General features: G+C 38.1%; 1 protein-coding gene and 1 long non-coding RNA gene across 5 annotated transcripts; both read right to left on the reverse strand.

The window, feature by feature from the left end:
• Nucleotides 1–4,573: 4,573 nt before the first annotated feature.
• On the reverse strand, nucleotides 4,574–17,625 carry LOC112463250. 4 transcript variants are annotated; one of them, XM_025029522.1, is made up of 8 exons: nucleotides 11,280–17,625; nucleotides 10,978–11,199; nucleotides 10,514–10,777; nucleotides 10,349–10,420; nucleotides 6,373–6,562; nucleotides 5,705–5,808; nucleotides 5,315–5,528; nucleotides 4,574–4,715 (listed from the first exon to the last, which is right to left on the reverse strand). In XM_025029522.1, the coding sequence occupies exons 3-8, from the start codon at nucleotides 10,748–10,750 to the stop codon at nucleotides 4,612–4,614; spliced, it is 921 nt and encodes a 306-aa protein (XP_024885290.1). In that variant the 5' UTR covers nucleotides 10,751–10,777; nucleotides 10,978–11,199; nucleotides 11,280–17,625; the 3' UTR covers nucleotides 4,574–4,611. The 4 variants fall into 4 exon arrangements, with proteins under 4 accessions (XP_024885290.1, XP_024885286.1, XP_024885289.1 ...); XM_025029518.1 differs by having other exon boundaries at nucleotides 5,705–5,826; XM_025029521.1 differs by having other exon boundaries at nucleotides 5,705–5,826; nucleotides 10,514–11,199.
• Nucleotides 17,626–18,108: 483 nt separating this feature from the next.
• LOC112463251 lies at nucleotides 18,109–22,083 on the reverse strand. Its single transcript, XR_003041761.1, has 3 exons — nucleotides 21,982–22,083; nucleotides 21,588–21,732; nucleotides 18,109–21,504 (listed from the first exon to the last, which is right to left on the reverse strand). It is a non-coding gene; the product is annotated as an uncharacterized LOC112463251 (long non-coding RNA).
• Between the last annotated feature and the right edge of the window lie 380 nt (nucleotides 22,084–22,463).

A 22,463-nucleotide genomic window follows, 5' to 3' on the forward strand; every position in this document is an offset into this window, starting at 1 on the left:
TCTCTCCACGAACCCCTCGCCCTAGAACCCTGACCATCCTCCCCCCCTCGGCCGAACGGCGGCACCCCTTTGCCATCGATATGTTTATCAATATTTAATAAACAACATGTCCCGACGCGCTTGCCGAAACCCCCTTCTCCAGCTCCCTCGCCCTCAAGCTCCCCCCGCCCCGCTCCCCCCTCGGAGCACCCGGCCTCGGAAGTCCACTATATTCCTACTTGCCGTCGTTGTATAAGGTATACACTGCAATCCTGGCAGAGAGGCTAAGAGAGGAGCTGGAGTGGAAGAGAATAATACCACAAAACCAGATAGAGTTTAGAAGGGGAATGGGAACTATAGACAACATTTATGTGCTGAATCATTTGGTAAATAGAAGGTTGGAGAAAAAAGGGGGAAAGCTGATAGCATGTTTTGTGGACCTTAAGGCGGTATTCGATTCGGTAGACAGAGGAGTCTTAATAAAAGCAATGAGAGAAAGGGGAATAAGGGGAATAAGAGAAGGGGAATAAGGGTAGGGAAATAAGGGAAGGGTTGGTGAGAAGGACAGAGGAGATTTTGAGAGAAACGGAAAGTAGGGTAAGGGTGGGAACTGAAATAGGGGAAGAGTTCTGAACAGGGAGGGGTGTAAGACAGGGGTGCCCACTGAGCCCGTTACTGTTTAATGTAATGTTAGCAGATATGGAGGAAGAAGTGGGAAAGGTGAAATGGGGAGGGATAATGGTAGGAGGTAAGAGGATATATACATTGGCGTACGCGGATGATGTAGTGCTAATAGCAGAGGATAAGGACCAAATGAGGAGCATGTTAGAAAGGCTAGAAGGATACTTAGATAAGAAGGGACTAGATCTGAATACGGAGAAAACGAAAATAATGACGTTTAAAAAAGGCGGAGAGAGGAAGAGCAAGAGAAGATGGAGATGGAAAGGAAAAGAAATAGGAGAGATGAAGAAATTCTGTTATTTAGATTATGTATTTCAAAGGAATGGAGGACAGGAAGCACAGATATGGGAAAGGATTAAAAAGGTGGCCGCAGTGATGGAGAAAGTTTGAGGGATAGGGAAGAGAAGATTTAGGAAAGACTGGGGGAAAAAATGTGGCTTTTTGACAGACTGATGTGGACATTAATAAGATATGGAGCAGAAGTATGGGGATGGAGGGAGAGGGCAGGATTGGAGAGAGTGGAAAAAAGATATATTAAATGGGTTTTGGGAGTAGATGGAAGAACACCGGGTTACTCAGTAAGGGAGGAGCTACAAAGAGAGAAGCTAAGAGGGAAGGCGGGGATGATGGCATGGAGATTCGAGAAGAAATTAAAGGAGGGAAAAGGAAGTGAGCTGGCGAGGCTATGTTGGGAGAAGCTGAAGGGAAGGGAGAAGGAGGGGAGAGTGGAATCAAGTTAGGAACAGGAGAGGGAAAGTTTCTTGTAAGATAGAGGGGTGGGGTTAAAAGGGCTGGAAAGGTTAAGAGAAGAAGGAGAAGGGTGGCATTATGCCCTATTCCAAAAAGATAGGGAGAAGCAAAAGAAAGAGAAGGGTGGCGAGGTTTAAGTTAGGGAATAAGATGAAGGAAAGCAGGTATTGGGAAGGAGAAGAGAAGAAGAAATGTAGGATGTGTGAAAGTAAGGCGGAAACATGGGAGCATGTGTGGGAGGAATGTAGGAGGTGGAAATCAGGAGGAGGAAGTTGGCAGGAAGCGGTGGTATGGGTATTGGGACAGGAGGGGGAGGGTGAGGGATGGATGATGGAAATAGAAAGGGAAAAGATGGAAGGAAAAGGGGAGGCGGGGGAGTAGAAAAAAGGGGTAGAAGAAGGAGGTGGGGGAGAAAAGAGAGAGAAAAGGAGAGAGAGAGGGAAAATGAGAGAGAGGGAGAGAGAGCTAGGACGGAGAGAAAATTGTAACGAATAGAAGGAAACAGACATATATAGAATGCAAGAGGAAACGGAAGTCCCATAGAGAGGCGTATGTGTGTGTGTATTAGGAATAGGGGAAGAGGAAGCATAGCATATGCAGAATCTTCCCTCTCTAAATTAGATTTAGGGCCAGTTCCACAAATGTCGGTTAACTCTTAACCTCAGGTTAACTTATCCTTTGTTTCTTTCTAACGTCCCCCTTAGAAAGAGACGAAGAGTAAGTTAACCTAAGGTTAAGAGTTAACCGACATTTGTGGAACTGGCCCTTAAGGTTTTAGTTAAGGTTAAGTTAAGGATGTAGGTTAAGATTTTTGTAAAAAATTGTAAACCCTACGGGGGAAACAATAAACTATACTACTATAATCATATATGACCATATATAGTCAATATATATTAAAAAAGAACTGTTAACTTCGATAATAAAGCATTGATAAATTAAGATGTATATTTTTTCAAAAGCTGTAGAATCAAAAGTGAAATGATTTATTCCATATATTATAACTTGGCACTGCTTGACGTGAGACAGTGCCGTGTCTCTTGATACCTGTTTATACCACTGTTTGTCAAATTTTAAATACGAGAAACGAATCCTATTGAATGTCATCTATTGGATAATCCGAATTTAAAGTTTATATATAATTTTATATAATCATGTATAATCTACATAGATAAATGCTTCTTATATATAATTTATATATAAATTATATGAACTCATATATAATCATGTCAAATTGTATATGAAACATTTATATATATTTAAATATATTTTAATCGCCTTTTTATAATTATATATAATCATATATGTCATCATATATAAGTACGGAAATTTTGCTTTTTATATATAACGTTACATGAAATTATATATAATCATATAGGGTTATATATACTTCCATATGAATCTTATATGTATCCGTACATGAGTGCATATATGATCTGTTGTTCATATATCTAGTTATATTTGGAATTATATAAGCCCATATATAATTTTATATAAAGCACCAAAGTTCATATATAATCATGTATATTTATATATAATTATATATAATTATATATAATTACATATAATCTTTTTTTCCCGGGTTTCCTCAATGGAGTATAAATATCGAATGAGACACGTCTTATAATTTTTTCTCACGCCTCTTTTTCGTGAGATTTTTTTGAAGTCCAAATCTATACTTGAACGGGATAGGAGTCAAAGAAAAAATAAAAAAAACGTGCAAATTAAAAACTTGTCAGAAGGCTGTACTGTAATTGCAGAGCGTGCAGTCACATCAGAAGATATTGCATGCAGGATGAAAGGAAAACGCTAGTATATCTTGATTGAGTAGCAATGCCTTTTAATATGTGTTAATCGGCTACTGAGGTTTATACAAAGGTGGCCGATGGACAAAAGACAATGAGAAACCCCGCGCGAATAATAATTTGAGAACTAGAAAGCAGAGCTACCAACCTATGTTTTAGTACAAATTACTATACTTATTAAAAGGGCGGCATTGTGGTCTAGTGGTAGAGCGCCAGACTCGTAATCTGAAGAACCAGGTTCGAGTCCACTAGAGCCATGTAAACATGGAATGTTTTTCCAAAAGTTGCGCCCTCCGTGCAAGATAAGCTCTTGTGCGGAGCAAACTGGGCTCCGTCTTTCGGAAAGAGACGCTAAGCCGTTGGTCCAAAGGGTTAAGTGAGAGGAGAAGGGTAGTATTGGATGAGAATTGAATAAAGGGTTGGGAACGTCCCTACAAAAACGCTTTGCAACCCTGAGGGGAGTCAATAAACGTATTTTTTTTACTATACTTATTAACTGGTATCTTCCTTTCTCGGCATTTTATCTTGTTTACAAATTTTCTTCTATGAGGAGGCCAAAATTGACTAACTCATTTTCTCATGCAGGGAATTTATCGCGAATTTAGTTGGACGCACCAGTGCGCACTTAGTGCACATTAAAGCCGTTGTACTTCACTAATTTAATCTATAATATTTAAAGTAAAATGGAAATATTTCGACTGATAAAATGCCTAATACATATTTTACCAAATAGTACAATAATGACTCGTTTATATTAAACATACACTTTCCGTTGATTTGTTTACGGCGGCTTTAATGTGCACTGAGTGCGCACTGGTGCGTCCAACCGAATTCGCTATTAGTTAACAAAATAAAATAATAAAGAAGCAAGGTGCAAGTTTCTAATTTTCTCTTTTTTATATGTTGTAGTAGCTATGCTCCACATAACACATGCAAAGTAAAATAATTAAAAAACTTTAATTAAAATTTGTTAATATTAAAATAAAAATTATTAATTGAAATTTTCTTTTATTTTCTTTCATTATTGGTTACAATTTTTTTTATCAAAATTATAAAATTAGTTACTATCACTATTGCTACTACCGTTGGTACTGCTACTGCTGCTGCTGCTGTTGCTACAGCTGCTCAAATGACTACTGTTGGAATTGCGTGAAGGTGCGCTCTTATTTTTTTGTTTTGTTTTATTTACAGTTTCTTCTACAACATGAGCCCATAATTTATTTTTTATGTCATGTTTTCGAAATTTAAAATTTTTATCGAACTAAATTTTCATTGGGAGTAAGTCATGACTTGGGAGTAAGTCGTGACTATAGCTCGTCCTATTCTTGTCTACAAAAAATTATGAATCTATAATAACTTACTTGTCGTCTTCGCGACGCGTTTTGTGACTCTGTTTATGTCAGAGATTTCTTTGTCTTATGAATGTTTGGTAATCCCCTACCAATTCTTCAATCTTGTGCTTGTTATAACGACGATATAATTCCAGGAAGTACCTGAATATATCTGTAACAAAAAGTATAATTAAATTATTTTTTGGAAGGTATCTTGAAAAAAACGCTAAATTTTATACGAAATGCGTCTATCAATTCTGTTTAAAATTTTTCTTTTTCCAGAAAAATTTTTTTGTATGCAAAAAGTCCGTGTACTAACATAAATATATAAATTAAAAAGTAGTTTATTTCTGAACATTTGAATAAACTTTTCTTCGATTGCTTTCACAATACTTTTGTGGCTTTTTTTTTACTTTTTAACCTTTAATATTTCGAGTATCTCAAGTAGAATTCTATAAAATTGTTATTTACTGTATTCATATACTACTGCAACAATAAAAAGTTGAATTTTCGGGATTTAGCGTTGGATAGCCAATATGTCTTTAAAAATGGAGCCTTCTGTGCAAATAGTTGTTAGTGAGTTGAGACTATTGAAGGGCCCATCTTGAATGTAAAACGATTATGTACTTGTTAACAATTATTGAGCTACAAAATTTAGGACCCTTACAAAGACTACAAGTCAATGAAAGTGCTCCCCAAATGCCGATGTCACGTAGAGATAAACGATTAATTCAAGTTGATTACTAGTGCAATATAAAAGTGCATACTTACCGCGAACAGCAAGCGCTTTTGTGAGATTCAGCGAAGGCTTCGGATTACTCTTGGTGCGATTGGATGATGCACCTGTTACGCTCGATCTTTTTAGTTTCTTATCCCCAAAAATAGCGAGAGCCATGTTCTTTATAAACATCACGTCCAAATGTGCATCAAACACGGCATTGTCATAGGTCATTTTATCTATCCAAATATTCTGGCCATAGTGTATCTGTTAATTTCACAATAAATTTTTTGAAACAGCATGCAATAAACTTCTTTTTATAAGCTAATATAAAACAGCCGGAAGTTAAGAGCATGCAAAAGATAGCAGTTTCATAAATTATCTTTTGTAAAGGTCGGTGGGATTTCGAAAAGAAACTGTTAATTCAATATACTTTGACTTACCTTTTCTTCATTGCCATTTTTACGGATGAACCCCGGGACCGGTGATTTATTGATGTCTTCAAGATGTACGTTTTCATCATTGTCGACTGCTGATGTACGAGCACCTGTACTTTTTTTAATTACTTTTATATTTATGATGTAATGACACAGAGTTATGTACAAAGAATTTTATTTTACATTTTTGGAAGCAAACTACTTTCAGTGATCTGTTAATTCAAGATGTTCAATATCTTTAACGACCAAAATATATCATGAAGGTTTTTACACGATTAGAATATACTTTTTTAATGACATTTTTCATCACAAAATTAAAATATTTTTATTAACACGCTTGAACAATCGTGTTCGAGACTCTTGAAACCATTGCTATCCTTACATATTTAGTTATATTTTATTTAGTTATATTTTGTCATATTCTTTTTAGTATTGTTCCAAATTATATGAAAGGGATTATTCATAAAAATGCTATTGAATCTTTTCGACTGGTGCGATACTTTGGACTTTCCTGCATACTTTAGAGAAAGTTTGGAGACGTTTTCCGAGATGATGTTTGCGCGAGATAATATCTGGCAGCATCAAAATTTGCATATATGTGTGTGGAATACACAAAAAACATCAGCAACGTGAGCATGCTCATGTGGACTACTCGTGTAACAAAAAGTACTTACTCTGTAGCTGCTTCCAGTTGCTCTCTATCGTGCTGAGATATTGCATTACCGATGCCTCAAATTTTTCACATGACTGTTTTGATTGTTTGAGTTGATTCGTTAACTTTTCAACTAATTCAGTTAGCTTTTGCAAGCAATCACCAACATTTACTTTTTCCATTTCTAAATTCTTCTTTAAGCGCAATTTATCCTATATATGTAAATACCATATTTTTTTTATTTCCGATATATACATTTTTATCCTCATCTAACAGTATTCAAAATAAGAAAGAAATGAAGAAAGAAACCTTTGTATTAACTCAGATATTTGCATATTGCTTCCTCATAACTTTCCCGTCGTCACAAAATTTTCATGAGGAAGAAAAGAGACTGACATGCTCATTAAGAAGTTTTATGATAATGGAAAAAGTTAGGCAAAACACCAGGGAGAAACGCGAGATCGGATAGACATCTAGCAAACGTCTATCAGACGCATCTAACTTAGATCGATAAACGCATCTAGATAGACGTCTAAGTGGCCTCTTTTAGACGCATATAATAGACGTCTAATAGACGTTCTGCGTAATAGACGTATTATAGACGTATAATAGATCTACCTCTAAAGTAAAAGGACTAATTTACTTATTACTAAATAATAATACGTACTCATTTATACAAGATAAGGAATTTAAAGTATGGCACAATATTTTTCAAAACATTTAATTTCTGGGAAAAATGTTACCAAGGAGTACATACATATAAATGTTAGATCATCCTACGTGCCTTCTGTCTCTCGAAAACTGTCCTTTTCCTCAAAGAGGTTCGTTACTTACTCATCCTTTTTTTTCATTCTTTATTCACTCCTAGCGTTCTTCGTAGTCTGTATTCAGAACTCGCATCTATTCTCACTAATTGAAATTAGCAGCGAAATAATTGATTGTTTTAAACAACGGTTCTGAATATCGACAGACCTTTTTGCTCATCCGGTCTGCTTATTGCGTTGTATCCCATACAAGTTGGTGTATTTAATACGAGTATGTTAAATAAACTATTTAAATCACACTGATATTTGGTACTTAACACTGTAGAATGTAGAAATCCTGAAAAAGGGGAGTGCAAGGAAGATTCGTCGATAAGACTTGCCCTCGTTGCATTTGTATACATATTTTTTTATTAGTTATTCTTACACGGTTTTTTTATGAGCGGATATATATTTACACATCAAGATACAGAGTCGAAACCGAGTCATCTTGGTATTGTATTAATAATGAAAGACAAACGCAGTAAGATAAAAACAAACGAACAAATGATACAAAAGATGATGCTTCAGTATCGTATCAGTATATATATATGGTATATGTATTATGTATACTAATGTCATTATAATCATTTTATTATTTAGCAATTCTCTCGTTCGCTATAGTTAAGTCTGGGCAGAAATTGACGAACTCGCACTTACATGTTTATAACAAGACATCCGCAATTGAACGCCAGATTCACAAATCCACTCTCTCTCTCTATGAACCCTCGCTCCCACATTTTTATCGGAATCGTAAAAATAAAAAAATAAAATAAAATAAAATTTACTAGCGCGTCTAAACACAAACGCGTAACTCTATGATTGTCCTACTAGGATGATCTACGAGACTCGGCCATCGCAACAGTGGCTTTTCGCGATAAACACCCCGCAGGGTCTTCTTACAAAATTATTTGGTCTATCTTGCAGTGTATCTAAAGCTTGAACTATCTTGCACCTCTGGTGGTGTCACTTCGTTCCGACGTAAAAAGAGCATGTCGATATTTCTACATCACAATAAACCTGTAATACTAATGTGCAGGTTTCATTCTTTCTTTGGCATTTCGCAGCCATGGTCTGAGAGACTTCAATGCTTCACTCAGATCACTTTCTTCAAATTTTAACAACAATGTACCTAAAAAAATAAACGTATGGATTAAAAAATATCAACATTTGCTAAAAAAAAAGAACTAGCTGGATTCTGAAAAGCGCATTTTATATATACATATATGCACATGCGCACATACATTTCACGGAACTCAACTACTCATTCAGACATTATACCTTGTACCAATTCCCATAATTTTGTGGATTTGAAAGCCAATTTAGTTCCATGACCATCGAAGTTATACTCTTGGGCAAGAGAGTTACTCATGAGGTTTGACATAAGTTTAGATACTGCTCGAGCTTCATCATTTCCCAAAGGAAGAGATTTCAAATAGTAACACTGAAATAAAAGGAGATTGATACAGAAACAACAGATACGTAAAGGTTATCCGACGTTACATTTTATCAAGTAAAGAAATATATAATTTAATAATAAATAATAAAAACTTGCAACTCCAATATCTATGGCGTTACGATTAGATATCAGGGTGTGTTGCACGCGGTGTTACGGCACGAGCGATATACACGACACGAGCAATAATCCACGGCACAAGCATTAAATACGACAACTTCTTTTGACTCGATTATAATTATAATGTCTAATGACCAACTTAAAGGAACGCCAGAGTGCGGAGATAATTTATACCGGAAACCAGTGCCAACAACAATAGTCTCGATCGATGGCAAATGTTTTCTCAAAAATTCCAACGATCTGAATAATATGTTTTGAATCGTGGCGAAAGTCGACCCAGCAACAGCGAGAAGTAGTGTATAGCGCGTTATTACTGAGCGCGAGTCTATGTAAAAAAACAACGTGTACACACGGCCGGCCCGTGACCGAGCGCCAAGGCCGCCGACAGCAAGGCGAAAACGTATGGCTTGCTCGAGAATATTCTAGATCTGAAAATAATGTGTACTACTGTACTTACCGGTTTATCTGTTTTATCCATTTCGATTGATCTTTAGTCGATGTAACGGATGAGTCCAGATGAACAAAAAAAATCCAGCTCGCAATTATACAGTCATCCAAAAATATAATTGCTCTAGTTCCGGCCAGAACCGGCCCGAATCCGCTCGCCAACACTCCCGACAAAAACCACGAAAACCTCCACACGCAGTGAAAACGCGGATCCGCGGACCCACGACCATTAACGCCCCGGCTGAAACACGGCAAAACACGCACGGCCAGATCTGGCCCGGATAACCCGCTCGCGATCGCCACCACCCGGCACGGATGCGTCGCATATACGTATGACAACCGACGCCGGTCGAGATAAAACCCGAAACGCGATGGAAACGCGGATCCACGGGCGCGCGACCGAAACTCTTTAGTCGATTGCTGCACACACACAGGACACAGGACGATGGGACTGCACGACTTAACGAGACGCGAGCGCGAGAACAACAACGTTTCCCGCGCGGTTAGAGCGAGCTTCTAGGAGAGAGCTAGAGAGGCGCTCATTGGTCACGTGACGTTTATTCCAGTCAATCAGAGAGTGGCTCGTTAGTGCTACTCTCTCCTATAGGCTCTTTACGCGCGGTAAAATGGCGCGACGCCAGTGTAGACAATCAAATATTAATAACCAGCATTAATTAGCTAATAATGACGCCCGCGAAAAAATCAATCACTATAACGTACAGCATTCCGTAAAAGTCTAATTTTAATTAAAGATTAATTAATATCAATTATTGTGTACATATAATTATATTTAGCAGCAGCAGAGCGAAGTAGCCGCCTGCACGCCCCGATATCGACGTCGTATCGATGTCGATTCGACGTCTTTTCAAATTCATTACGTGTCATTCACTTAGACGTCTATTAGATGTTTATTAGATGTCGAAAAGTAAATTGAGCTCAAAAAAGTGTTTTATGAACAATGCACCGTTATTGTGTAAATATTAGGTTTGAACTGTCTCTAAGAAAACGCGGTGGCATAAAATCACATAACATCTAATTAAGATATTTCTAGACGTTGTTTTAGATTAGATGGCTCCGACATCTAATAAACGTCTATCCGATCTCGCGTTTCTCCCTGGCGCGCAGGTTTCTACACTTTCAAGGGTTTCTTCTCACAATCAGTTGCATTCACTTACGCTTGTTTTACGGGCATGCTTCTTTTTTGTGAGGTGAGACCTCTTCTTCTTATTGTTAGAATGTTTTGTATTCTGTGGACATGATAGTTTTTTTTAAACAAGACATTGCAAAATGTGACTCAATAACTTCATCGATAAAAATAAATAGTAATTCTGCTTTCATACTTTGTTATTATTGTTTGACGGAAGAGGGACCAATTTATTAAATTTTAATGCTTTATTCGGCGGAGTCGCATCTGTTTTCGTTGACGATGGTTTACTGTTGAAAGATAGCGTTGATGAAGAAGTCAAGGAAACTTCAACCGCAGGAGACTTCGGAACTTCAAGATCTTTTGCAAGATATTCACCTGTCGCAGGCGAATTCCCTAGGGAGAGTTCAACGCTCTTTATTGGAGACACCATATGGGGTGTCACAACACCGTCCGAACTCTACAGAAAACATGATGTGATGAAAGGAGGTCCTATATAAACTAACAATAAGTTGATAACAATTGGGGAAAATAGTAATAAAAAATTGCAAATTATTCAAGTAATGATAATGAATTTAACGGGTCACGCCCGGGCACAAAATAATCACAAATTAAAATTTTTTTTCATGCAACCACTGTAATGAAATTTTTTTATCATACATGTGCTTTGTTAACGCTGATGGGATTGTAAATAATCTATTTTTGACATTGTTTATCTGCTCATCAATCAAAGTTGATTTCTTCTCACAAATATTAAAACACTTAATTGTGATCTTCCAGAGGTGCAGATTTATATACCCATCTACAGCCGCGCTGTGTTGAACGTTCCAGATGCATTTTTTATCGGTGCAGGAAATATTCTCAAATTTGTCGACATTATGTCTAAAAGTTTACATTGAAACAGCATACTACTACATGTGTTATTGTTAATATATACATTAATAACTTTTATATGTACTTACCAATTACAATATAGCAAAACTGCAACCGTGTGTTTGCATTTTGCACTCATCCCTGTTTTACAACTGCATTTTGCAGATGATATTTTCCCTGATTTCTCTATTACTATGTTTATTTTGTGAGGTGTACTTTTAACATCTGACATTTGAAGGCAATATGCAGTTAAATGCCATTTGTCAGGGGTTTTTTTTCAGGCGTCCTCGGATGAGGACTATTACGGTGCTTTAGACCCTAAAATAATTAGAACAATGCAGACTGAACTTAAGTTACTTTTCCTCTAGTGATCAAATGACTTTGTCAATATGTTTTAAACATTTGAAAATAATATATAGAATATCCCAATTCTTGGTTTTAATGAGGTGACAAATATCCATTTCGACCAAATAGCCCTCAGCTCTTAACTCTACATCCATGTCAATTCTCTGAGCATCGTATTTATGGCATCTTGTCAGCAGATGTTGCAAGTCTTCCCTCTCATAACTACATTCACACCTTTCATCGTCAACATAACCCTTCCTCCTCAAAGAAGCTCCGAGATTATAGTGGTTGGCTCTCAATCTGTTGATTAAAGTGACGAAATATCTCTCCGCGTTAACCTCTCGGAACCATGGTCTAACCGCTTGCCGATCGTAAAAATTGTCGAAGTAAAAAGCGCCCTTGTGCGCAGAATCGCAAATAAATCAATAGTTGTGTGGCGTCCCACGTCTCCCTTCTAGCGCGCGTCATGAGATCCCCCATCGGAGTCTCAATGGAGGGGTACGTCAGCCTCCTCACTGGCAGCCTCCTTGGCCAGCACGTCAGCCAATTCGTTGCTGGCAATTCCGACATGAACGGGGATCCACACTAATACGACATTCTTACCATACTCATATTCCAATTCATATACTAATATTCTGGCCTCCGTAATATATTTATTCTTATGAACGTTAAGATGATTGTTATATATAGCCTGTAGGACAGATTTGCAATCTGAGAAAATAACAATATCTTTATTTCTGTCTATGTGTTGAATCTTCATCAGTTGAAGGGCTGACTTAACGGCGAAAGCCTCCGTCGTGTATGAGGAGCACAAATAAGGTAGACTCATCTTCTGCGCTGTTTCTTGGTCGCAGATGATCATACTGGCACCTGTGGATCTTGAGTCTTCACTATACGATCCATCCGTAAAAATAATTTCCGGGGTATCATTCAGATCATACTGATCTATCACTTTTCGAGCCAATGTTCGATCAGAAAACCTATCACTCTTTCTCTCCTTGCCAATTGCAAAATTTACCTTGGGCTTGAATGTGTGAGCACTGTATGTGCCCGGAAAAATTTCAAATTTTCTGGGGGGACCGATTGTGGAAATGAACGAACGAGCCCCCCTCCATAACTCCGAAAGGAGCGACAGCCTATACATTGGTTGGCGAAATTGGGCGTAGCTTTCGCAATCTAGCAGCCGCTGTAACTTGCCGCATAGACCACTTTGATTGTAGGCAATAGATTTGTTGATAAAATTGCGGCCGAGTAGAGCAGCGCGGTCCTTCAGCAGCCTCACCTTGGCCTCTGCTACGATAACGTTGTTTGCTGTATTATTTCTATATCCAAGGGCAGTACGAATGCCCTTGAATAGATATTGGGATCTTTCCAGCTTCAACTGCAGCGCAGTATCCCTGGGGAAAGTAGAAAAAGTTCCCATAATCCGTAATGAATCTTACCAGCATGAGGGCTGTGTTGACCTCCATACCTTTAGACACCTTACAGAGGTACTTTATAACAGAATTAGTTCGGTTTATTATTCCTCTAACTTCTGCCACTTGTCGATCATACTTCAAACAATTGTCCAGCCAAATGCCCAGGAACCTAGCTCCGTTGCTATTGTGCACCACACAATCTCCCACACGAATGCTAAGGTTTCTATCAACAAAGCCACTCTTGGAGAACTCCACCAATACAGACTTTTTTGGCTCGTGATCAAGGTCAATCTTACGCAGACGTGCCGCAACAATGTCAAGCGCACGCTGGAGCAGCACTCTATTCCGGTGCCGGTTTGGACCACATATGTATAGCCCTATATCATCGGCAAATTCAACAACCCTCGACACCCTCAGGAAGATTGGCACAAATACCCTGCGTGAACAGGGAATATAGTACAGGACTAAGAACAGCACTTTGCGGGAGTCCCTTAAAGACGTATTAAATTATAAATTCAGGAGAATTAACAATAAATCGTACCTTTCTACGGTAGAGTCAGTTGCTAATAAACTTGACAATACCGGAGGGACAATCAAGTGCTATTAGTTTATCTATCATTATGCGGAAGTCAACGCAATCGTAGGCAGACGAAACGTCGAGAAAGACCGCAAGGGTATATTTCCTAGCACAAACAGAGGCTCTGATGTCCGACACAATTCTCGTCAAATTATCTGCGCAGGATCTGTCTCTGCGGAAACCGCTCTGGGAAGTACTGAACTTCTCTTCCTTTTCTGCCCACCAGATAAGTCTCATTGATCATTCTTTCCATCAATTTACCGATGCACAATGAAAGTGATATGGGGCGTACCTTTTCTCGTCCCACTTTGTCGATAAATATTACCTGGTAGTTCAACCATTCCGCAGGCAACATTCCCGAAGACCAGACCACATTGGGGGTGTCCACCGCCATAGTCCATAGCAGGATCAGTCCCCACAAACGGGGGAGCCAATCCTTCAATGGAGGTTCTGATTTCCTCCTCTTTATTCTTCGTGGGCCAAGCATGCCATTCCAAATTCTTTCTAGCGTTCTTGAGAATGCGCATCGTGTTTCACACGTAGCTGAGACTTGTAAAACAATTAATATCGCTACAAAATCTCTCAAAGTTAGCTTTCTTTTTTGCCTTAAAGGTCCGCCTGGCCAGCGCCTTGGTCCTCTTATACTCAATCCAGTCATGAATACTTTTTGTCCTCTTTTAAGTAAAAAAAGCAGATTTTCTGCTACAAATCGCCTCGTCACATTCAGCGTCCCACCACTTATGCGATCTCTTGCGCCTGTCGGGATCGTCTGGAGGAGGTCCAGGATCCTCACGTCGTCTACCCGATGCAATAGAAACGGATTTTCTCAGTATTTCCACGAAGCAATCATAGTACTTCTCCAGATCGACCTTGAAAAGCTCACAATGTGGGAGCAAGAAGGCAACAACCTCGCCCTCCACCAAAGTGCTGAATTACAACCAGTCTGTCCTTGCAGTAGACAATCTATTAGTGATTTTTCTGTACAACTGAGGATAAACATCAAAGGAAAAAGAGATGAAAAAATGATCGCTGTCCCATGTCTCTTCCAGTTGTCGATAGAAAACTCTGTCGACGATACCCTCCGAACCGAACATTAGATTCAGGTTGGAATCGCGCTGGTCACGAGAGCCCTGTCGCGACTTAGTGTCTGTATTTATGCATATGAAGTCCTCATCACTCATCAGGTCATATAAAAGATCGCCCCTATTCTTTGTAGTTGGACAGTTCCAGGCGACATTGTGGGCATTCATATCTCCCAATATAATCGAGTCATTATTGTTACCATTAATTGCCTGAAAAACGGGCAAAAGATCACGTCTCGTCATAGGTTTACTAGGGTGCCTATAGATAGCGACTATATTTAGATTTTGATTCAAGTTCTTGGTTCTCACGCCGACAACATCATAGCCCACCGATAAAGTCCAAAGGATAGAGAGAGTTTCAAACTCCAAGTGATTAAGAAGGAAAATTGACACGCCCCCACTGCCGAGGCGATTGTTACTATTGACTGTCTTATAATTGGAGAAAAAACCTTATTGAGACCAGAGCATCTGGTTTCAGTAAGCACCATAATATCATACTCTAAAATATTTTTCGTAAGCTCATCTCTATTAGTCTGATAGCCCCGGCCATTCCACAGACGGAGATTAAATTATAAAGCGGGGAGGGTCCCAGGCCTCCCATATCTTACCAGAGCTTTCCCTAAGTCCTTATTTCTGTTCAGTTCTCTTCTCGCTAAAAGGTTATTTTCACTTCCACCGTAATCCAACTGATCCCGTCTATCAGTATGCATAAGTGCGCTAGTCAAAATTTCTATTGCCTCCGGAAATCTCTGCAGTAGTTGCAGAATATTATTCAATACCTCGCCAACCAGGTCGTGAGAAGGGTCTGAGCCTCCGTGATTATCTTCTTGATCACCCCTAACAACTTGCGTCCAAGAAGCCCCATTATGTGCCGCAAGCAGGGCTATGCCCCTCTTCTCCTTAGTTATCTCCTCAGCACGGCTGTCAAAGCGATCATAATAATTCCCAATGTGCCCCGAAGGCGGGTGCACTTCTCGGCCTAAAACGAGGCAGATTGTCCCTCGTCTCTGCAGATTGTGGGTCGCGGAGAGTAGGGTTTCGTCTTAAATTTCCAACTTCTGCAGCATTATTCGGTGGCTCCGTTTCCCTCGATAGTATTGGCCAAGCCTTAGAGTCTCCAAATCTATCTTGTGGCTTTGCAGGAGACGCTCTTCTCACAACCAACCGCACAGTTTTATGAAATGAAATGTTATTATGTGCCACAGCAATGTTAATATTTTTGTTTTTTTCATGCAATGGGCATCCTCTATACGTAGATTTATGAAAGCCTTCGCAATTATAATAGCGCACCGGTCTGTCACAATGCCCGTGGATTTATCACCGCAGACGATACACCGAGTTTTGCTTTTACATGCTATCTTAGTGTGGCCAAATCTAAAACAGTTAAAACATTGGCGTGTAGGCGGTACGTACGGTCTCTCAGTCCCACTCCATTTCTAAAAATTTTTAGGTTACGGGTCTTATTTGCCTTAAATGTGATGATAATATTGTCCGTGTTGACTAGCGACGATTTTTGGGACTCGGGGTCTTACCTCCGCCGGAACATCCTGTCCAATCTGAGTATACCAGATTTATCCTGAATCACGTCCCACAGATCCGAAATACTTGAGGGCCAGTCCGAAATAACTCCCTTGCAAATAACAGCGCGTTGCTCCAAATGAGCTGTTAATTTCGGCTCATTGATTTTTCTTATAATGTCTAGAGCACGATTAGCGTCAGAGAAATCCTTAAAATCTATTTCAGCTGAGAAATGATTAATCATGACAGCGTTGTCGAGCAGATATGCAATTCGTTAAGAAACATCCACATCTTTATACGATTCCTACCTTTTGTCGTAGTGGTTTGGTCGGGGGGGGGGGAGGCGAATAATAATCTTGGCGATTCCCTTATGATTTCATATCTCGCAAATCGTTGCACGTCAATAGAATTACCGGGAACACATTTTCTCAAAATGGAATCGCAAATGATATAAGATTCTTTGTCAGGCAACAGGGGATCATCCACACTATTTACGCGTGGCGTGTTCACGTCACTCACGTGATCACCTAAAGACGGCTGCGTGCCACCGGCAACAATATCAATATTACTATTACTCGAAGTCGTTTTGTTTATGAAAAGTTCACGACCTCTAGTCTCCTCAAGGCTCGCGGAGGTGTTAATATCCACCTCCATATCGTCCTCAGGTGTTGGAATACCTGCATCGACCGTTAAGTTGCGTCGCTTACGCAATTCCTTATCCCTTTGCTGTTTCGAATTATGGCTCCTTTGGCTTATTCGATCCACATCCAACAAGTCCGACGTCCTAAATTCCTGTGAGAAATTGTCAAATTCCTGCTCAGTCATACAGGTGCGGATTTTCTTGCTCGAGTTGTTCACCGAGTCATCGTCAGAAGAACGAGGGCTATTACGTGCGCGTCGCGTGGTCGAGTCCGTCGTATCCATGTAATCTTAATTAACGAAAAATATTCCGTGCTCTCCCTCCGAGGGGGGGGGGGGGGGGGCAACACTAAGAGAAAGTAAAAACTCTCCCAAAAAAGGACTTCTCGTCACAACCTCCACCACCGCGCAACACCGTATCAAAAAGCCGGTATAATCTTGGAACAATTAAGCAACACAAGCAGCGGGCACACACGTCCGTCTCGCACGGTGGCTCGATCCGAACTCGATGCCATTTGTCATCATCTTGAGCGGTTATCCCGCATGTTAATAAGTGTCCACAGCACAACAAATTTTCTCCTTCCATGAAATTCCTTAAAGAAGAGGTGCACTGTGCAAATGCACATATTTCTTTTATATTTAGGTACATTTTTTTATCACACGCGTTTAAAAGGCATGATAAACCATCTCAGACCGTATATTTGCGTACAACTTTCAGGAATAGGCCAGCCATCTTGGCCTTGTGACGTCACGGCTACGTCACGACTGAAAATCCCAATACGCTGCAGCTAAGGGAAACTTAATTTATCGAGTACTATTTACTATGTTTAAAGCAAATGAATTATACCAATAAAAACTTTATACTGTCTACTACTATAAAAAAATAGAAATACAAAATATTTTCTCTCTCTCTCTCTCTCTCTCATTCTTTGTATTTAATTTAAAAAACTTTTAGAAACTCTTACATTTTTGCCATATATCCCATAGAGGTGGAATATATGACATTCATGGGTGAAATATACACCTTATTAAAAATTACAAATAACGTTTATAAATAAGGCAATAAAATGTCATAATAAGTTATAAAATGTGTGTAAAAAGTTTATTAAGGTGTAAGAATAATAAACAAATTATAAAACTAAAAAATTAAAAAAAATAAAAGAACGATAGATGCATTAAAAGTTATTGTTATACGATCCAAAAAACAAAGAAGGAAAAAGAACACACAGGAGATTTTGATTTTTACGGAGTGTCTGTACTATGGCATAAATCATGCGCGCTAAAAATGCCGTATATCCTAAACAGGTGGGATATACAAAATATCAAGCTAAATAAAGAATATAAGAGCTATGCACTTGTATTTTGCTGTATTCCATCCTTTACTATCCCTCTACACTTATGTATCATAAAATAACCATTAAACCTTTTACATTCCCTTATACAGTAATCATTTAACGTAGATAGTTATATATGATCGCGTTACTTACTACGGTGAGAAATCGATTCAACTCACGACGGTTTCGTTAAATTTACAGTAAAGAACTGAAATTACAACACCTGTTAGAGCAGAATAGTTGCATGAAACGGAGCGGGAGAGAAACGGGTTAATTTCACTTGTTGCTGTCTATATATAAGCTTCATTATATTACAATGTATGGCGCGTGTTTGCTCTCATGTTTCCGGACTGCGACTGTTCAGTCGCTAGGCGAGACCGGCTTGCTCGAGATTTGGTGCGCGCGCATGCTAACAGGAATAGGCTCGGCGCTCATCTCGATTTCTGCAAGTACGGACTTATCGATAAACATGTCAATATACAATCACTAGCATCACGTAAAACAGGAAACGCGATTAACATTTATTCTTAACAGTACATGAAGCACGGAAACGCGGAAATGCGAAAACGCGAAAACGCGGAGTCGCGGAAACACTGAAACGCGGAAGACAAATGTACTAGATTCCCGCGTTCCGTTCCGTCTGTTTTGATTGCCTTATATTACATGGCATATTTTGAGCGGAAAAGCGGAACCGAGAATTATAAAATGTTAATTTTTAACGGTATTTATTGATTAAAATGCTTGTATTCAATAAATAAGCTAAAAAGATAAGCATGGCATATTAATAAAAATTGCAATAAATTAAGTGAACACAATTAAAAGAAATGAATACAAATGTCTATTTGTCACATACCGTTCCGCTTTTCCGCGCAAATTGTGCTCTATATGTAATATAAGGCAATCAAAACGCGGGAATCTAGTAAATTTTATCTTCCGCGTTTCCGCGTTTCCGCGCTTCATGTATGTGTCACCCTGACGCTCGCTTTGTGACAACGATCAATAGAGAATCGCTTTCATTAAACGCCAATTTTGAACATCATTCGATCGAACGTTTCTTTCCCGATAAAATAACGTTAAAGAAACTATTATAGAAACGTTTTTTTTAATAATAAAATTTAAAATTCCTACTTTTCACGTCTTTTGAACGTGTTTATGATGTCTTTGAGACATGCGTCAGAATGTTCTAGAAGCTTTATACATGTACCATTTATACTATGGCGTCTATTCTTTTTCGAAGGAATTCCTTAACTGGTGCACATTCGCAATAAGTTAGAGTGAAACAATTAAATATACTTGCCTGACTCTAACTTGTACAGTCCGTTATTGGTTTAATCGTTTTTGTTTCTGGTGATCTCGAGAATGAGTCGTGTGTGCGACCTGAGACGAAGGTCGATAATGATGAATTAAAGGCGATAGTGGAAGCGGATCCATCTCAAACTTTGGGTGAATTAGCAACAAGGTTTAATTTTAGTATTAAAACAATATTGGTCATTTGAAATCAAAATGGTAAAATAAAAAAGTTGAAAAAGTAGATGCCACACGAATTGAACGAACGCCCAAAAGAGCACGTTTTAAAGTCTGTATTTTGCTGTCAAAACAAAAATGAATTTTTTAATCGAATTGTTATTAATTGTGATAAAAAATGGATCCTGTACGAAAATTGCAATAGTTGGGTCCAAGTAAAGCACCTGCTTGGAATATTCCCCAATTCCGAATTCGTAGTAACGCTCGCGAGTCGCGTCCATGTTATTTCTCCTTTCCAGGCTCTAGTTCAGATGGCTTGTCGATTGAGTAGTTTAACGATAAGCGGAAGAGAGAAGTGAGAAATAAAGGCGCATTACGCCGGCACTTGCCGAAAGGGACATGTTCCAAAAACACATGCGATTTTTAGTTTTGATAATCAATCTGTAGTTAGACCAGAGTGCAATAAACCAAAGGGTGCTAAACTTTACTGTGTGCTTCTTGCGGACTATTCGCCCTACTGCGACTTGTCGCTGTTTGAACATAATTTGGGAGAGATACTTCTAGGTATTCGGTCAGGAGCATTAGAAGTTCAAACATTACCAAAACAGTGCCTGAAACGTCTACCAGAAGAAGCTTATAATCACTGTTTGGTGATCCTCTGCCGGTGTTATTTATTTCAGTTTCATAAAACTTGGGATAAAACTTTGATTACGGTAGATGTAACTGCAAGGAATTGTAAACCATGATGGAGAAGCTTGCAATTAAATATAATAATCGAGATTAATCAATCACTCTTCCCCTATCTTGTTTCATGATAACGCGCGACCACATATTTTACAAAAAATTGTATCAAAATTGCAAGAGCTATAATTGGAAACTCTCCGTTAACCGCCATATTCCCCAGACCTTACACCAACAGACTACTTCTTTTGGAATTTGAACAACTTTTTACACGAGAAGAAATTTAATTCACAAGAGGCTGTCGAAAGTGCCTTTGATTTTACCATTGAAATAGCAAAAATGTATTAATAATATGGGTGCATACTTTGATTGAAAATAAAGTGTTTGTCTTAAACACAATATGCCAAACTTTTTATTCAAAAACGGTCACATAAGTAAATCTCTGATACTGGCTTTCATTTAAAAAAAACTACACAAATGTGATTTTGTCATAAGAAAAAGTTGATCCTTTTAATATAAAAAATCGTGCACATATTTTGTGCGCTGTTGCGTGTCGCAACTCATTTTAAATATTTTTAAATATTTATGATTTCTATTCCAAACAGTTTTTATAAGCAGTTTTCCCAAACAAATACTCCAATAAGCCCACTATTTGTCTAAGCCCTTACCTCATGACTCATTTACTTTTTATAATATCTAAAATCCTTTCCTGAACATCTGATCCACAATCAACTAATAAGGATTAATCGTATTCAAACGGATCATATTGCACCATGTACCGATCTTTTCCTCTTTATTTTTTCTCTTAAGAAACTGCACTAATCACTAATTCCGAGAGATTAGAACGTCATGTTATTGGTTATTATTTCAACAAAAATTTTACCTGTTTTTTTTAAACTAAGATCCCTCTTGGACACATATTATAAAATTTTTCGAAATGGATTTTGACCGAAATTGTTTAGTTATTTCCTAGATTTTTATTACGTTTTCTGGAGAAAACGGAATAATTCTAATCAGAATCCATTCCGAAAAGTTCAATAATATATATACTCTGAACTGTAAAAGCAGTTCTCAGCAATGTGTATATAATTGTTTATATATTTTTTTTAATATTTTCCCAGTTCCAACGTTGTTCTCCTTTACGGAAAACTTTCATCTGAAGTTCTATATCGATGTCTAGATAATGGTATACATTTGCACTTTTCAGCGGTATCCATTTAATAGGACACAAATCCGAAATAACAGGCGTTGGATTTCTAAATAAAATTAGCATTAATTATTAATATGCAATATATACTCTCCATATAAAATGCGAATAAAAATATTAAGTCCATAATACCCTGTTTTAGCAAAATCTGCCCACAGCTGCGTTATGTAATTTATCATTTTATAATCCTTCGAATCAGGTGTAGGCAACGATATTCCCAAGTCTTTCATCATGTGAGGACAAAATAAATAACCCACATCCTCGAAATGAGTTGAACCTATAAAATGTATTGTCATACAATAAATTAATCTTAAAAATGCAAACTGATAATTTCTACTACATATATTAATCTACAGTGTTTGATTTAAATATATACAGAGTGTTTCGAAATATGTAAGAAGTATTACAGTGGTGGATTTAGGATACAAAAACAATGAAGGAAGTTTATATAAACATATGTCCAGTTATTTGACCTTGTTTCCAAGTTATAGCCATTTTTGTGCTTTAGTAATTTACAGCTGCTTACCTTTATAGGAGGTGCTCGAAATCGTCCTTATTTTGTTTGTATTTGTAAACAGTGCAATATATTTTCAGAATATTCCCCTTGTTGATTTCACACATTCTATTGAATGAATTATAATAAGTGGTTCTAGCAAGAGAACCAACTGAAGTGAGTAAATTCAATCAATGGTCTAGTTTACACCGACTGTTTGGTACCCGTACCATGTATATAGTGTATATACTCATATTTGTATCAAATTCGTATCAAATCTCGGTTTACACCGGTATAATCCGAGATTTAATACGGATTTGATACGGAGATTCACAAATAAAATGTGTGAAATCAACAAGAACAAGGTCGGGAAATTGGGATCTGACATTCGTCGCCATGACATCTGGTGGTCGAAAGTGAAAGCACTCAGGGCTCACAGATCTCGTGGCATTGTACATACAGGCTTAACGTGCGGTCGTACTGGGTTTGTGTTGTATTTTTATTAATATGGATGA

Source organism: Temnothorax curvispinosus, unplaced genomic scaffold, assembly GCF_003070985.1.
Source record: "Temnothorax curvispinosus isolate PA1 unplaced genomic scaffold, ASM307098v1 QBEX01013134.1, whole genome shotgun sequence".
NCBI lineage: Eukaryota > Metazoa > Arthropoda > Insecta > Hymenoptera > Formicidae > Temnothorax > Temnothorax curvispinosus.

Excerpts from the sequence above, each read along its gene's own strand:
- LOC112463250 (XM_025029518.1), bottom strand. The coding sequence starts at position 10,750 with ATGGTGTCTCCAATAAAGAGCGTTGAACTCTCCCTAGGGAATTCGCCT. Across the intron at positions 6,563-10,348 it reads AGCATGCCCGTAAAACAAGC|GATAAATTGCGCTTAAAGAA; the intron begins GTAAGTGAATGC and ends TTACATATATAG. Across the intron at positions 5,529-5,704 it reads AAAATGGCAATGAAGAAAAG|ATACACTATGGCCAGAATAT; the intron begins GTAAGTCAAAGT and ends TGAAATTAACAG.